General features: G+C 37.7%; 1 protein-coding gene across 4 annotated transcripts in view; it reads left to right on the top strand.

The window, feature by feature from the left end:
- LOC120539398 (troponin T, fast skeletal muscle-like) overlaps positions 1-17631 on the top strand; it is a 151226-nt gene that overhangs the window by 74809 nt on the left and 58786 nt on the right. For all 4 annotated transcript variants that reach the window (XM_039769416.1, XM_039769415.1, XM_039769413.1 and 1 more), the window contains one exon: positions 8393-8435. In XM_039769416.1, the coding sequence (XP_039625350.1) occupies positions 8393-8435 (43 nt within the window). The remainder of the gene's footprint in view (positions 1-8392; positions 8436-17631) is intronic.

Raw genomic sequence — 17631 nt, 5'->3', positions numbered from 1 at the left:
CGATATCAATGATCTGCTTTAAATCAACTTTACTCATTTAGTAATCACTAAGTCTAACGTATGACCTGCTTTATGTGTAGGCTGATTAACGAGCTGTCTCAAATCAAAAGAGTCCAGGAGGTTCATAAATTCTTTTACTTTTAGGTCACATTGATTATCTATTTGAAAATTAAAGTCGCCATTTATTAGGAGTGTGTCATAGTTCGTAATTAAAACTGACATTAAGTCAGAAAATTCCTCAAAAAAAGACGCATTGAATTTTGGAGGTCTATACACGGATAATACTAGAACTTGAGAAACTCCATGGATAACAACGGCGAGATACTCAAAGGACTTGAACTTACCAAAACTGACGTCTTTACATTTTAACCGTCTCGAGTAAATGTTTGCCAAGCCGCCCCCCTTTTTCCCTAGCGGTTTGCAAAGAGTAAAACGGTAATCCAGAGGCGCAAATTTGATTAAAACAGTCGCGCCGTCTGAGTTAAGCCACATTTCACCTAGTGCAATAAAATCTATTTTTTTTATCACTAATAAAATCGTTGATAAAAAACGTTTTGTTAGTTAAAGCTCTAACATTTAATAGTGCCATATTTAATGTTTGCGGATGGGCAGAGATGAATACTATATGCGTTATTGATATTTGGAATAGGAACTAAATTATTTTTATTAGCGCCGCTCTGTGTGTATTTTTTGTTTAATCTGTGATCTGTTTTTATAGTTTTAATACATTGTTCCTCTAAAATAGTAATTTTAATTAGATTATTGGAGTTTATGCCGTATTACCTAGATTTTCTACGTTCATTAAAATTGCTTATTACAGTATTAATGTTGTGCACTTTAACGGAAGATTCTATTAAACACTTATCATTTCCTAGCACAACAGTATCATTTCGGAAGGGGTTAAGAGCAGAGATAGATAGTCAAGATAAACGAATTACCTTAGATATGTTTTCGGAGAGGACCGGGCGCCGAAACTGTTCAGATGCAGGCCATCTCGCTTGAAGAAACGCGGCCTTTCCAAAAAGAGATTCCAATTGTTGACAAAACCGATGTCTTGCTTCTTGCAGAAACCCTGTAGCCAGTTGTTCAATCCTAGCAGACGATTGTAGTACTCGTTGGATCGCCTGACGAGAGGTAGTGCACCCAAAATGAAGATCTTTGCTGATGGGGTCTTCTCCTTCGTGTCTTTAATCAAAGCTGTGAAGTCAGCCTTGAGGATTTCTGATTGTCGGTGCCTTATATCGTTTACACCCGGCATGCAAAATGATTGCTCCAACTGCCCTCTCCTTGTGCTTCTTGTAGATTATCGCCACACGTCTCATCACATCTCGGACACGAGCACCGGGAAAACAAGAAACAAACGATTTCCCATTAGGGCATGCGATATTAAGGTTTCTAGCAATAGAATCACCTACCACTATTACATCACAAGGGGCTGAAGGTGAACTGGGGACGCGGAGAGGGTCGAACAAACTTAACAAAGTTAAAGATGTGTTAAGATAAACACAAAAGAGCACAAAAGTTAACTCTTTACACAGCGAAACACATTGATGCTGAATAAGCGAGACGAGACTTCCTGGTTAACGCAGTGGAATCGAATTCAGAGCTCCGTTGCTGAGCAAATCAGCATACAGGAACTTAACTGCGTGCTCTGATTGGGTAGCTTCTCAGCCATCCGCCAATAGCATCACTTGTATGAAATCAAATAGGGCAAACCAACTAAGGAAGCATTTCCCAAAAGTAAAAAGACCCATTTCTGCAGAAACCGTGAAGCAGCAAAAAATTCACGTTATATATTTAGATATGCTTAAATATAAAATCTGCGATAGAGTGAAGCCGCGAAAGTCGAAGCGAGATATAGCGAGGGAATATGTTATCATATTCGTCAAAGAAAATGGCTGTCTATTTTGCCCTCAGGTTTATAATAAAGTTTCTCATTGCAACATTGCCCTACGTATACAACAGTAGTGTGTCACATAGCCCTATGACATAGAGATTAGCTTTACTTCAGTTATTGAAGGTTTCTCTCTCAACTTGCTTTTTTCTGTGCATTTCAGTGATTCTAATTCTTTTTTATGTTTTTAATCACCCTCATGTTATGTTGGTTGATGGTCATTCCTAGTTTGATACAGAAGACTGCAGATTAGGTTGATGTGGGCATGTATCTTACCTGAATATTATTGTGATAAAGCAAATAAACAGAAGGTGATTTAATCAAAACTACCTGATTAAAACAGTTGTAGGGAGTAACCAGCAACACACAAGAATAGGAATGACAAGTTTTTAGGGGCAAAATGAGAGAATAGTCTTATAACAAAGTGTTATTATGCAGAGTCCCAGAAATTGCAAAAAGGTTGTAAGGCCTCCAAAATAAGCCCACAAGGCTAGCCCAGAACAGAACTCATCCCAGACATCTTAATCACAAAATCTACTGACCTGCTTCAGCCTGCACAGGCCTGAAAAGAGGGTCTGGTTTCAAAAATATCTTAGGTACATCTGAAGGTACAATGAAAACAAGCCCCAGTTCATCATCCAAAGCCAAAATCCAGCAAACAGAGCAAAAGAAGGTTTAAAAAACAGTAAATTTAATAAAAAAACAATACTTATAAAATGACTTAAAACTTCAGTGCACCATTACCTGAATGTCCTCTTCTCTGGATCTGAAATATCCAGAGGGAAGTCTTGGGAATGGTGACATCAGGGTGGCCCTGCCTCTTGAGGGTTTGACACACAGGGCACAAGAGACATAATAAAACAGTTTATTATACATTGATAATAAATAAAGCATAAACATAACAATATTAACAAAAATTATATACTCGCAGAACGAATACTTTAGCTTAAAAAAAGAAGATAAAGAAAAGAAATGTAGACCTAAGCCAAGGAAAAACCCCTGGCTAAAACAAAACAGAAAGTCAAAGTCAGAAAACTTAAAACGAACCTCAGTTCTTGCTTTAGAAACTAAGTTACAAATTTTCCACTAACAGTTTTATTCACTGAATGATAATTGCCATGTCCAATTGCTGCCATATTTATACTGTTAAATACTGAAGATATCGGCATAGGTGAAGGTCATGGTTACATGATCAGTACCAAAACGACAACAGGAGAATAAATAAAATGGCAACAAAACTTATAATGACTCCAAATAACTCCCCATAACAAAAAAAAAAAAAACGCAAACATAAAATTAATATAAAGAAATATACTCAAAACCAGCTGAAAAACTAGGAATTTTTTAATAATAGAGACATAACACAGCAGGGGTCAGAGCATAGTTGTGATAAGTGTGTCTGGACAGGTCTTCCTCCACCCGCTGCAGTAGTGCCATTTTATATCAACAGAGATATGTCTGCATAATGCCTCACTGTGACTGCCATCTATCTATCTATCTATCTATCTATCTATCTATCTATCTATCTATCTATCTATCTATCTATCTATCTATCTATCTATCTATCTATCTATCTATCTATCTATCTATCTATCTATCTCTAAAATGGTGGATAGACTGTTGCTTTGCAGTTTCAGTCTTATTTAGATGCAGGGGAGCTACATGAGATTTATCAGTCTGGTTTTCTAGCTTTCCACAACACTAAGATTGCCTTAGTAAGGATTGTAGAAGATCTTCTCAATGCTACAGATTTAGGGGTACAAAGCCTTCTTATTTTGCCTAATCTAACTTTTGCTTTTGATAGTTTAGATCGTGGAAGTTTACTCTATTGTCTGACTGATACTGAGATCTCTGGTGCTGCATTGAAGTGGTTCTGTAGTTATCTCAAATGCTGAAAGGAATTAACTGCTATTGGGAAACATCAGTTAAAAACTAGTTGGGTTCTTTTTCTAGAGTTCTGCAGGGGTCTGTACTTGGCCCCATTTTATTTTGATTTATTTGCTACCTTTGAGTAAAATCTTAAGTCAGTGTAACATGTCTTTCCACGGTTATGCTAATGATTCTCAGATTTCTTTCTAGGCCAGTCCCCGTACTCATGTTCTACAGACTCAAGACACTCGCTATCTTAGTGATATTCAGAATTGGATTAATAATAATTATCTCCAGTTAAATAGCAATAACTCAGAGGTTATACTTGTAGGCACGGCTTGTCAGGTAAAAAAGTCCAACATAAAATATTTCAGTATTGATATTCACTTAATACCTGTTTCCTCATTGGTTACAAATCTTACGGTTAAATGTAATTCTTCACTTTCATTTCAAGTCACATTGCATCCTTTTCCAGAACATTATTCTGCTATTTACAGAATAAAGAAAGAATTAGAACTGTTCTATGAATGCATGAGGCCGAGAAGTTTGTTATGTTTTCTGTCACATCTCGTCTTGACTGCTGTAATTCCCTCTTCGACACACCAAAACAGTGGTTCACATGTTTTAACAAAAACCCATAAATTCATTCTTAGAAGTCCAATTTTATGATCCTTGCAATAGTTATCTGTTAAAGAGAAGATCTGTTTTAAGATCTTACTCTTTACAAATGTATTGGGTGGACTGTGCCTGTCCATCTTTGAGACTAACTTATCACATGTACGTTTGTTAATTCTTTCAGTTCCGAGTCCCCTAACCTCCTGGCTGTTCCACAGATGAGACTGTGTGCAGTGGACAACAAAGCCTTTTGTTCTATTGGACCTTGCCTATGGGACAATCTCCCACCGTCTGTCTGAAGCTTTGAGACACTGACTACTTTTAAAAAAAAATGAAAGACATATTTGTTTCAATGTGCTTTTAGCAATCTATAGTTAAAAAATATTTATTTCTGTTTTATTCTGTTAAAATGTTTCCTTTTTTTAATTTATAATTTTAAATAGTATTATTGTTTGTATTTATTGTTTTAACTATCTTAATTTGTAAAGCACCCATGGATGACTATGCTATTTTAGGGTGCTATATAAATAACATTCATCGTCCAACTTAATAAAAGAATATGTCTCTGTGTGTCTGCCGTGTGCCTGTCCTGTTTGCTATGTTTCTGCCATTCCAATAGATGGTGCATCACAAACATTAACACTGCTTTTATGAATCTAATAACAAATGGCATATACAGTATGTGAGACATAAGCATTGCATGGCGCACTGCAAACGTTAATGCTGAGGTCTAGGTCAGGGGTGGGCAATGTCGCTCCTGGAGGGCCGCAGTGGCTGCAGGTTTTCATTCCAACCCAACTGCTTCATTAGAAACCAATCCTTGCTAATATCAGACCTTATTTAGTTTTATGGCTTGTTAGTCTACAATGTTAGGCTGTTATTTAGTAGATTTTTTTCCTTTCCCAGAATATCATCTAAATGATTTGAAGCCTGAAGCAGATCCTTTTCACTCTGTTACATTTTCTCTTAAGTGTTTTATTGTATCAAATAGTGCATGATGAACTCACACAAATATAAATGGAAACAAGCTAGATGAAGAACTGCGGGCTCCTTTGCATTTGCATTTTTTTGCTTATGAGGAGCCATTAAAACAGTGAATGCTGCTGTTTAAAACTGAAATAATCAATTAAGGGTGGGGAACCTCAACAAGCGAGACCACTAAAATGAAGCATCCAAATATCACTTAAGCAATAAGTACTTCATCAGCAACAATTGACTTCTCATTAAGAAACGGGCTTGGAACAAAAACCTGCAGCCACTCCAGCTCTCCAGGACCAACACTGCCCACTACTGGTCTAAATTGATTACTTAGATTGCATCCCATTTTAAACAGGCAGTATTTACTATTATTATTATTCGTGAAAAGTTTCAGTCTCTTCTGTGTAGGCTAAACTTTAATCAGAAAAGTTAAGACACAGCCAGTAAAGCTGCTATGATTTTATCCCATTTAGTCTTTAGCAGAACCTTGCTGCTACTCAGTACAAGGTATGCTTCCTAGTTATTTGAAAGAGTTATTTTTTGGCCTTCTTAGTACCCCTATTTATTTCTAATCTTAGCACTGTTACAATCCCATTTGCACTTTGCATTGCTAGATAATTATACACTTTTCTTCATTGAGAGAGATGAGGAAAATAAATCCACAAAGTCATATAAATAAGCAGAATTCAAATCAATGATTGTGTGGCAAAACATGGGTTCACAAAACAGGCACAACAGACTCTAATGTCTGCTAAGACAAGTGGACCCAAACTCATTCCAGGGCACAATATTTCTGTATCAGCGTTTGGTTATGCAATTTAGTTTTAGTTGTATTTTTTTCTGTCTCTTGAAAACAAAGAATTGAGTAGCAGAGATTTCTTCCTCTTCCATTCATTCCAACCCATCTAATCAATGGCAGTAAAGGGTTGAAGTCTTTGGGAAGCACAAAGCACAGTTTCTCCTGCACTCGGTAAAGCAATGGCACAGAGACGGGGAGGGGGGGTGCGTTCTTATACAAAAATGTGTTGTATGCCAAAGCACTGCAATGCAAGGTGTACAGTACAATGCTACTGTGGTTATGGAAAAATAAGTCTTTAGAACCAGGGGGCAAAAAACAGAGAGGAACCACAGCCTGAAAAAGGACAACATGACAATGTGATCTCCATCCTGGGCTTGCTTAGGGGTTGCTTAAACAGATCTCCAGGAATATTCTACCTGCAAGAAGTGTACAAATGTGTAAAATTACCAGATCAAGTAAGTAAGACATCATAAAAGTCTTAAATAAAATTTATTGATTTTAATTTGAGTGAATTAATTATAAAAAATGGATGATGACATATTTAAGCTTGAACTACTAGCTAAAGTGTGTTAATGAAGAAGAAGAGCAGTTCCTTTCACTTTCATGGTTAATTCTTGAAAACATTTATTTATATAGTACATTTTCATACAAATAATGTAGCTCAAAGTGCTTTACATGATGAAAAAAAAGACAAAGTAAGAATTAAAATAAGACAAAACTCATTAACATAGAATAAGTAAGGTCCGATGGTCAGGGAGGACAGAAAAAACAAAAAAAACTCCAGACAGATGGAGAAAAAATAAAGTCTGCAGGGGTTCCAGGCCATGAGACCACCCAGCCACCTCTGGGCATTCTACCTAACATAAATGAAACAGTCCTCTTTGTATTTAGGGTTCTCATGGAAGGACTTGATGATGATGATCATGTGGACTTCTGGCCTTTAATCCATCAAAGTAGGAACATCACTGTGCTTTGATGAGGTGGTGGTGGCGCAGGTCGCAACCACAGAAAACTGGGAAAAGAACAGAAGAGAGAGTAGGGGTTAGTACAGATTTTGGGGCCACCATGAATAGTTATGATAATTAAAATTAAAAATATTCTGAAATCAGTGATCGACCCAAGTTCAGAGGGAAACTTTCAATCCAACTTTGCACTGCCTGCTTAAAAACAGTCATTGTTTTAATAATGGATGCATTTTTCATTATCAATTAAATTTTGACTTTGTTTAGTGGTTAGATTGCTTTACCTTTACCATAGAATCCATACAGAACATTTTTGCTAAATAGTTTTTTAATTTCTTAGGTGAAGGTAAATATATATTTTTTCCATGTTTGTTTTTAGTATTGTTATCTGACAATACTTTTTCCAACCAAAAAACTAAATTTCAAGTATACTGTAACTTTTCCAGATATGATTAATAGCTAAATTGATACCAAGCTGTGTTCGATCTCTCTGTTTCTCTCTCTATATATCTGACTAGCTTTAGATAAACTGTAATTCATTGTGTTATGGGAAATAATAGTGAACCTTGAAGCTTTGCTTAACCATTTGAGGGCTGAATATTTTTTCCCCAAGTTTTCTAAAAATCACACAAAGTGAGGGTTTCACATATAAATCAACATAAAGCATCTGCTGCTCCATGCGCCTGACTGTGGGCTCAATGGCCAACAGGGATGCATGGTGGGCCGGCTGCCTGGTTGTCTTTACGTGGAAGGTAGGTGGTGGTGGCAGTCGCAGTGAGACGCAACCTGTCATTGTAAACTGCCATCCTGAAGGTGCGTCAGCTACGTGAATGTGTTCAGCACCACGATGAGCTGAACACCTCACTCTCGTTTTCGCTATCCATCTCCAGATCACTTGCATCAAATTTTGCTTTGGTCTGTCGCCAGATGTCTATGTCGTTTTAGAGGCTGTTTACTCATCGCTACTCTTCTCATGTGCAGGGAATTGAAGGTCAAGGCAATGAAGCGAATTTTCCTTCTAACAAAGAGGGTCCAACTAAAACAGAATGGCAAGTTTTGTCAAAGTATACAGCTGATTACCGTCCTCTACCCCTGAATGTCGACAAACGTTGACATCCGCCCTGAAAGAGTTAATCACCCAGTATAAGAATCCTCAATGGCTCCACGTTTATAACTCTGGAATACAGGGACAGATTAACCAAAACTGATTTTATGTTATTTCTCATCTAAAAGAAGCATAGAATGGTTCTGAGGCTTCTGCTTTCCTCTTGCCAGGTGACAGATTGGAAGATATTGAAGAGGTCATTGAGGAAACACAGTAAGTAACAAAAAAATTACTAGATTATTAAGAAAAGGTATACCTTTTAGTAGGATGAAAGGTGTCAAAGTAGTCAGTGCTGCTGGCTCACAACTTCTGGGGCTTTTTTCTTTTCCCAGCCTGGACAATGCCAAGCTGGGGTCCATGTGAGCTTTTTCTTTAAATATTCCAGTGTTTTCCTCCAGTAAGTCCCAAAGGCGTGCATGTAAAATGATAATTTTGCATTGGTGTGGTATGAGTGATTTATTCGCGGGCTTGAATGTGCCTTGTAAATATATACACATTAAAATCAGTTGATGAGATTAAATAGTAACGCAAAAGTTTAAGCTTATGATTGTTAAAGGAAGTATTTTGTTTGCACCTAAGAAGTTGGAAAGTAAATTAGAAGCATGAGGATCTCACTAATGTACTGTGAGACATTAAGCACAGTTACTTAACTGGCCAGTGTTTCTGTTTAAATATAAGTAAACAATTGTCCTAAAGTATATCTCTGAAGTGCTTATCTCATTCCATTTTCTGTTTATTTCTTCTGGTGAAGGTCATGGTGCAACAGAGCATATCTGTCAAGACTTTTTCATTCTCAATAATAGTTACCTCAGCGTTTCTCAACCTTTAAGTATTTGTGACCCGAGTTTTCATAACAGTTTTAATCGCGCTCCCCCCCAACATTTTTTTGAAATGTAGATGCATATTTTATTATACCTACTTAACTTTTATCAACATTTATCTGACTCCTAATTTATTATTCTAGTATCAGAATGTAGTTTAAGTTAATTTGTTATGATTTCAACAGATTTTTTCATATTTTTGATTCTTGTTTTCTTTTTTTCACATCTTCGCGCCCCCCTTTTTGTTACTTTACGCCCCCCTAGGGGGGCCCGCCCCACAAGTTGAGAACCACTGAGTTACCTGCTACTGCTACTAGATTAGAAAGTTATAAAAAAAGTTACATGTTTCTTTAAGAAACTATAGCATTACATACCATATGGGCTGAATTCTACAAAACTATAATATCGATCTCTTGTGTTTGAAAATGGTCAACTCCTACCGTACTTAACGTGTAGTTCTCTGTAAATGAAAAAAGTGAATATGGTTGATTTCAAGCAAAATTGCACTGGTGTTTATACTGCCATGCTTTATGAAAAGGTTTGTTCCATTTACTACAAGCCGAGTAATTCATAAAGAGGTTTCCTTCCCTGTCTTTTGTGTGAAAGGATGAAACATGAGGAATCATGCCACAATTAAAAAACTTGAAATTATGAGCATTTTTTTGTGCTAAATGACACATTTTGTTGAAGTTATGGTTTTACAATCCCATTTTCAGTTTGGAATTTTTTTGTGATATTTTGATAATAATATGTTTTATTTATATAGCATCTTTCCCATGCTCATACATTTTTTTGCTTTGTAAATTTTTCTTATAAGATGGATCATTTTTTACTTTGATTTAAAAAGTACAGTAATCCCTCCTCAATCGCGGGGGTTGCGTTCCAGAACCACCCGCGATAGATGAAAATCTGCGAAGTAGAAACCATATATTTGTATGGTTATTTTTATATATTTTAAGCCCTTATAAACTCTCCCACGCTGTTAACATTATTAGAGCCCTCTAGACATGAAATAACACATTTTAGTCAAAAGTTTAAACTGTGTTCGATGACAAGACAGTGATGACAGTTCTTTCTCACAATTACAAGAATGCAAACATATCTTCTCTTCAAAGAATGCGTGTGAGGAGCAGAGAATGTCAGAGAGAGAGAGCGAGAGAAAAGCAAACAATCAAAAAATCAATATGTGCTTTTAAGTATGCTGAAGCACCGCGATAAAGCAGCATTTTGTAGAGGAGCGTCCGTATCTTCTACGCAAACAGCCTCTGTGCAAACAGCCCCTCTGCTCACACTCCCTCCGTCAGGCAGAGAGAGTGAGAAAGACAGAGAAAAGCAAACAATCAAGCACCGCGCGGGAAGCATATCGTATATCATTGAGGAGTTTTATTTAATACGTAATACGTGCTCTGACTGGGTAGCTTCTAAGCCACCCACCAATAGTGTCCCTTGTATGAAATCAACTGGGCAAACAAACTGAAGAAGCATGTACTTTAAATTAAAAGACCCATTGTCCAGAAATCCATGAACTAGCTTAAAAATCCGTGATATATATTTAGATATGCTTACATTTAAAATCCGCGATGGAGTGAAGCCGCGAAGGTCGAAGCGTGATATAGAGAGGGATCACTGTATTCAAAAAACATTTCATTTTTTTAAGCATTATATTTCTAAACCTACTACTCCACCATCTTAAGGAGTGTTTGCTATGACACAATTATCCATTGCTAGTGTCATTGTCCTGAAAGTTGTGCCACATGATGTCATCAGCAAGACAATTTGTAAGTCTGTGCCAGGTTTTCTTCATTGTCTAAGTTTATGGATATTCTCAAAAACCTTTTTACCAATGATTAATAGTGATGAATAAACCACATTGAATTCACTTTTTCCACAAGCACAGCAGAAAGTTTTGGAAATATTTGGGAATTTCTGTGCACTCTGCAAGATACATTGAAGTAGGGGAGAAGGAATAACTGAACTAATTTTAAGTGGATTAAAATAGTGCAAAAAGTGGCATGGCGGGCTACAGAATCATCTACCAGCTATGTTGGACTGATTACTGTGGTCAAAAATGTGACCTAAGATGTGAGGCAGCAGTGCTAACCACTGCTCAAATGTGTTTCCCTGAGATTAAGTTATGTTCCAAGTCAAGATTACTCTAAGTCCTTTACCTTTCTCTGCATCTTCCAAGCACTTATCACTATGATTAACCAACACCCACAGAATCTGTGATGCCGGGGATCAGCATTGTATACTAGACAGGCTGTCCCTGTCACTACCTGATCTCTGATACATAGCGAGGGGCATAACATGCTTAATCAAGCAGTGAACACACAACATACAATAAACCTATGCAGAACAATGAAGTATTTTTATAGTATTCTCATTATGGACAGCAAATTTGCCTCATAGATGAAAATTTTTTTGTAGGGTGCAAATCCAGCTGGAGTACTGATCGGGTTATGTGACATCACACATGCTTATAACTGGTAATGCAGTTCTGAATAAAAGCTGAAGATTTCAGCATTTAAAGGTGCGATATATATGGTAAAGTACCACATTACATTGACTCTTTCATTTTCAGAAGTAAAGCCCAACATTCGTTCTTGCATTTTCAGGTCTGCTCTGTCTGCAGAAACTTAGTGAGTGAATCATCATTCGCTATTGTGCTCTTCTCTTGCCGCTCATTCGCTCTGTCCAGTATGTGCCACTTTGCATTTTCTCCTTTCTCCATGTCAGATTTATGCTGAATATTTACTCTGTACTCCATGGTGTGCTGAAAACATTGAAATGCCATTTCAAGTGAGTTTGTACTCATTGTTTACCTACCTGAAATAACTGAAATGGTGACAGTTATCAGATTTATTTTTTCTTCACCACCCATGGTGAAACAATGTGAGCAACTATAAATGTGACATTTTGCTGATTATTGTATACTAGCAGAATACCCGCGCTTCGCAGCGGAGAAGTAGTGTGTTAAAGAAGTTATGAAAAAGAAAAGCAAACATTTTAAAAATAACGTAAGATGATTGTTAATGTAATTGTTTTGTCATTGATATGAGAGTTGCTGGCGCATATATATATATACTGCTCAAAAGAATTAAAGGAACACTTTTTAATCAGAGTATAGCATAAAGTCAATGAAACTTATGGGATATTAATCTGGTCAGTTAAGTAGCAGAGGGGGTTGTTAATCAGTTTCAGCTGCTGTGGTGTTAATGAAATTAACAACAGATGCACTAGAGGGGCAACAATGAGATGACCCCCAAAACAGGAATGGTTTAACAGGTGGAGGCCACTGACATTTTTCCCTCCTCATCTTTTCTGACTGTTTCTTCACTAGTTTTGCATTTGGCTACAGTCAGTGTCACTACTGGTAGCATGAGGCGATACCTGGACCCTACAGAGGTTGCACAGGTAGTCCAACTTCTCCAGGATGGCACATCAATACATGTCATTGCCAGAAGGTTTGCTTTGTCTCCCTGCACAGTCACAAGGGCATGGAGGAGATTCTAGGAGACAAGCAGTTATTCTAGGAGAGCTGGAGAGGGCCATAGAAGGTCCATAACCCATCAGCAGGACCAGTATCTGCTCCTTTGGGTAAGGAGGAACAGGATGAGCACTGCCAGAGCCCTACAAAATGACCTCCAGCAGGCCACTGGTGTGAATGTCTCTGACCAAACAACCAGAAAGACTTCATGAGGGTGACCCAAGGGCCCCATGTCCTCTAATGAGCCCTGAGCTCACTGCCCAGCAGCATGCAGCTCGATTGGCATTCGCCATAGAATACCAGAATTGGCAGATGCACCACTGGTGCCCTGTGCTTTTTACAGATGAGAGCAGGTTCACCCTGAGCACGTGACAGAAGTGAAAGGGTCTGGAGAAGCCATGGAGAACATTATGCTGCCTGTAACATCATTCAGCATGAGCAGTTTGGTGGTGGGTTAATGATTGTCTGGGGAGGCATATCCATGGAGGGTCACACAGACCACTACAGGCTTGACAAAGGCACCTTGGCTGCCATTAGGTATCAGGATGAAATCCTTGGACCCATTGTTAGACCCTATGCTGGTACAGTGGCTCCTGGTGCACGACAATTCCTGGCCTCATGTGGTGAGAGTATGCAGGCAGTTCCTGGAGGATGAAGGAATTGATACCAATGACTGGCCACCACACTTTCCTGACCTAAATCCAATAGAACACCTCTGGGACATTATGTTTTGGTCCATCCAATGCCACCAGGTTGCACCTCAGACTGTCCAGGAGCTCAGTGATGCCCTGGTCCAGATCTGGGAGGAGATCCCCACAACACCATCTGTCATCTCATTAGAAGCATGCACCGATGTTGTCAGGCATGTATACAAGAACACAGGGGCCTTACAAAGTGCCGCGTACAATTTTGAGTTGCTGCAATTAAATTTGGGCAAAATGGACTAGCCTGCCACATAATTTTTTCACTCTGATTTTTGGGGCGTCTTTGAATTCAGGGCTCTGTAGGTTGATCATTTTCATTTCCATCAAGCGATGTGGCATCCTTTCGTTCCTAACACATTACCCAGTCTATATCAGTATAGATATCCAGGAGGATTTCTTTTTCCCATTGAGATCTGATGTGTTTTCAAAGTGTTCCTTTAATTTTTTTGAGCAGTTTATATATATATATATATATATATATACACACACACATATATATACATACTGTATATACACATATACATATCTACATATATACTGTATATACACATATATATACAAATCTACATATATATATCTACATATATATATATATATTAGGGGTGGGACTCGATTAAAAAAATTAATCCAATTAATTAGAGGCTGTGTAAGAATTAATCTTGATTAATCGTATGTAATCGCACACGTAAATTTGCCCCAAATCGTAAATGTTTTTTTTTTTTATTTAAAACGGTTTTAGTGGGCTTACAGAATCAAATAATAGACATGGACATGAATATTGTAAACTGAAGCTGTTTTAATTTCTGAAAAAAAGCCTTTAAACTGCATTTGAATTCAAAACAGAAACAAAAATATCATCCCTGGTTAAAATTGGGCAGACTTAAAAATAAAGTGGTAGTTTAAGTACTTTAAGTACATTTTCAGAATAGTATTGTCTTTAAATAATAATAACCAAAATTTCACCATAAAGTGCAGTTTTTCTTCTTCAAAAAATAAGTCAGAAACATAAAAGGTAATTTGACCAGCTTACTCTTTAAACTCTGAGTAACATTAGCCAAAATTATTTTGTACATTAGGCTAAAACAGTGTGATCATTGAACATTTTGTAATTAGATGTATTTAGAATTACTAACGGTCACGGAAGTCCAATGATCCCCAGTAAGAGCCACAAAGTCCGCTTTCTGTAATGCATCTAATTTTGCTTGCTTTTCAGTGTGCACAAAACCATGCTTTTATCAAGGCTTCGCTCGGGTAGTCGAAATGATCAGTCGTAGGAACGCGCTTTATTCCGACTCTAACATTTTTGTAGCTGTGATGTGTGCATCAGTGTAATGGATGTACCAGGAAATCATGCATTGACAAAAGTTCCGTTTGCTTGGAATTGAAAGTGTGATTAAATGCGTTATTTTTAACGCGTTATGGAGTACATGCATCGAAGCTTCTCAGCTGTGCTTGTGCTAAGAAAGGGAAAATTTTAAAAATAACGTAACATGATTCTCGTTAACCTAATATTTTTCATACGTCCCAAACCAAGGAGATGCGAAGGTAAAATGAATCGGTAGCGCGTACATAGTCAGTACATCCCTCTCGAATCGAACCTCGAATGTCGGCGTTAGAGGCTTAAGACTCTACAATTAGCCACAGCTGTGGCTTGTCTATGCTAAAGTATGTATTGTAGATCGGGTATATATATACATTTATATATATACCCGTGTACAGTGGAGAAGTAGAAGTTATGAAAAGAAAAGGGAACATTTTAAAAATAACGTAACATGATTGTCAATATACAGTAATTGTTTTGTGAGTGTTATTGAATGTTGCTGTCATCAAGGATTTGATTATCATTATTTCTTTCAATCAGGCTCGTATTTGTAGGATGTGTTCAAGTTACATTCCGTGTTTGTCAATCGTTGTAAAGATAAGAGGTTTCATTCATCGATTAGTTCCTTACTGCATCAATAAACAGCTCGTCTTCCTTTTTATCTGTGATGTGACAAACTGCATGCACGGGTTTTTTTTACACTGTCTTCCTTTAGCAGGACATTCACTTTTTCCACCGTGTGCTTTGTTTCCAGTAGCTGCACTTATGAATATGATTCTATGTATAAGGCGCTTCATATTTTTTGCTGCCTTCTCAATTGTGTAATTCGGTTTTGTTCAGCACTCTTTGGAACTGTTGCTTTTTGTCTGTGCACTGCGTCAGTTCACGTGAGCCACTTGGTGTTCTTGCATCGAAGGTTCCCAGCTGTACTGGTGCCATCTCGTAATGTCAGCTAAGACCCGGCACTTAAAACTTTCTCTCGCAGTTTCAATGAGTTTGTGCCAAACACCACCCTGACCATCTCATCTTCCTCTGCATAAGCACAGTCCTTCACCGTGAATATTTACCGGCAGTGTTTGTATTGGATTGCGCTGATGGGCGGCCTTATATGGGCAGGCACTAAATTACAAACGCTAGTGGTAGCCTATGAACTTAATTTAATATAAACTTACGGTTCACGCCGTGCTTTGTTTCCGCAGTAGCTGTACTTATGAATATGCTTGTATGCATCATTTGCTTCATAATGTTTTTCTGCCTTCTCAATTGTGAAATGGCGTTTTGTGCTCATCGCTGTTTGGAGTTCTTCCTTGTGCTCTACGTACTTACGTAGGAGGCGTGATGATGTCACACAAAACTCCGCCCCCCGCGGCCATCTCCAACTCAAGACTCCATTACATTATATGGGGAAAAATAGCTTCCAGTTATGACCCTTATGCGTAGAATTTCGAAATGAAACCTGCCCAACTTTTGTAAGTAAGCTGTAAGGAATAAGCCTGCCAAATTTCAGCCTTCTACCTACACGGGAAGTTGGAGAATTAGTGATGAGTGAGTCAGTGAGTGAGTGAGGGCTTTGCCTTTTATTAGTATAGATCTAATGAAACAACAACAATAACATTTATTTATATAGCACATTTTCATACAAATAATGTAGCTCAAAGGGCTTTACATGATGAAGAAAGAGAAAAAAGACAAAGTAAGAATTAAAATAAGAGAACACTAATTAGCATAGGATAAAAGTAAGGTCCGATGGCCAGAGAGGACAGAAAAGAAAAAAAAAAAAACTCCAGACGGCTAGAGAAAAAATAAAATCTGCAGGGGTCCCAGGCCATGAGACTGCCCAGCCTAACATAAATGATCAGTCCTCATTGTATTTAGGGTTCTCATGGAAGGACTTGATGATGACGGTCACATGGACTTTTGGCCTTTAATCCATCAATGCAAGGACATCACGGTGCTTTGATTAGGTGGTGGTGGCACAGATCGCCACCCCAGAAAATCAGAAAAAGAACAGAAGAGAGAGTAGGGGTGAGTACAGATTTTGGAGCCACCATGAATAGTAATGATAATTAATTGAATATACAGAGCATCAGGATTAAACTAAAATGAAGTTATGACAAGGCCATGTTAAAGTAATGTGTTTTCAGCAGTGTTTTAAAGTGTTCCACTGTATTAGCCTGGCAAATTCCTATTGGCAAGCTATTCCAGATTTTAGGTGCATAACAGCAGAAGGCTGCCTCACCACTTCTTTTAAGTTTAGCTCTTGGAATTCTAAGTAGACACTCATTTGAAGATCTAAGGTTACGGTTTGGAATATTGGGTGTCAGACATTCCGATATATAAGATGGAGCGAGATTATTTAAGGCTTTTTAAACCATAAGCAGAATTTTAAAGTAAATTCTGAAAGACACAGGTAACCAGTGTAGTAACATCAAAACTGGAGAAATGTGTTCGGATTTTCTTTTCCTGGTTAGGATTCTAGCAGCTGCATTCTGAACTCGTAAGTGATTCATGTCTTTTTTGGGTAGTCCTGAGAGGAGTGCATTACAGTAATCTAATCGACTAAAAACAAAAGTGTGAATTAATTTCTCAGCATCTTTCAGTGATATAAGAGGTCTAACTTTACTTATGTTTCTTAAGTGAAAAAATGCTGCCCTAGTGGTCTGATGAATATGTGATTTAAAATTCAGATTACAGTCAACAATCACCCCTAAGCCTTTTACCTCCATCTTGACTTTTAATCCTAATGTATCCAGTTTATTTCTAATAGCCTCATTGTATCCATTATTGCTGATCACTAAAATTTCAGTTTTCTCTTTATTTAACTTGAGAAAATTACTATTCATCCATTCTGAGATACAAGTCAGACATTCTGTTAGTGAATCAATAGAATCAGGGTCATCAGGTGCTATTGATAAGTACAGCTGTGTGTCATCAGCATAGCTGTGGTAGCTCACGTTGTGCCCTGAGATAATCTGACCTAACGGAAGCATATAGATTGAGAAGAGCAGCGGACCCAGGATAGAGCCTTGTTGAACACCATATTGGATATCATGTGTCTTTGAGCTGTAATTACCAC

The sequence above is a fragment of the Polypterus senegalus genome, chromosome 11 (genome assembly GCF_016835505.1).
Source record: "Polypterus senegalus isolate Bchr_013 chromosome 11, ASM1683550v1, whole genome shotgun sequence".
Lineage (NCBI taxonomy): Eukaryota > Metazoa > Chordata > Cladistia > Polypteriformes > Polypteridae > Polypterus > Polypterus senegalus.
The sequence above is the reverse complement of the archived record's forward strand: the minus strand, read 5'-3'. Positions and strand labels throughout refer to the sequence as shown.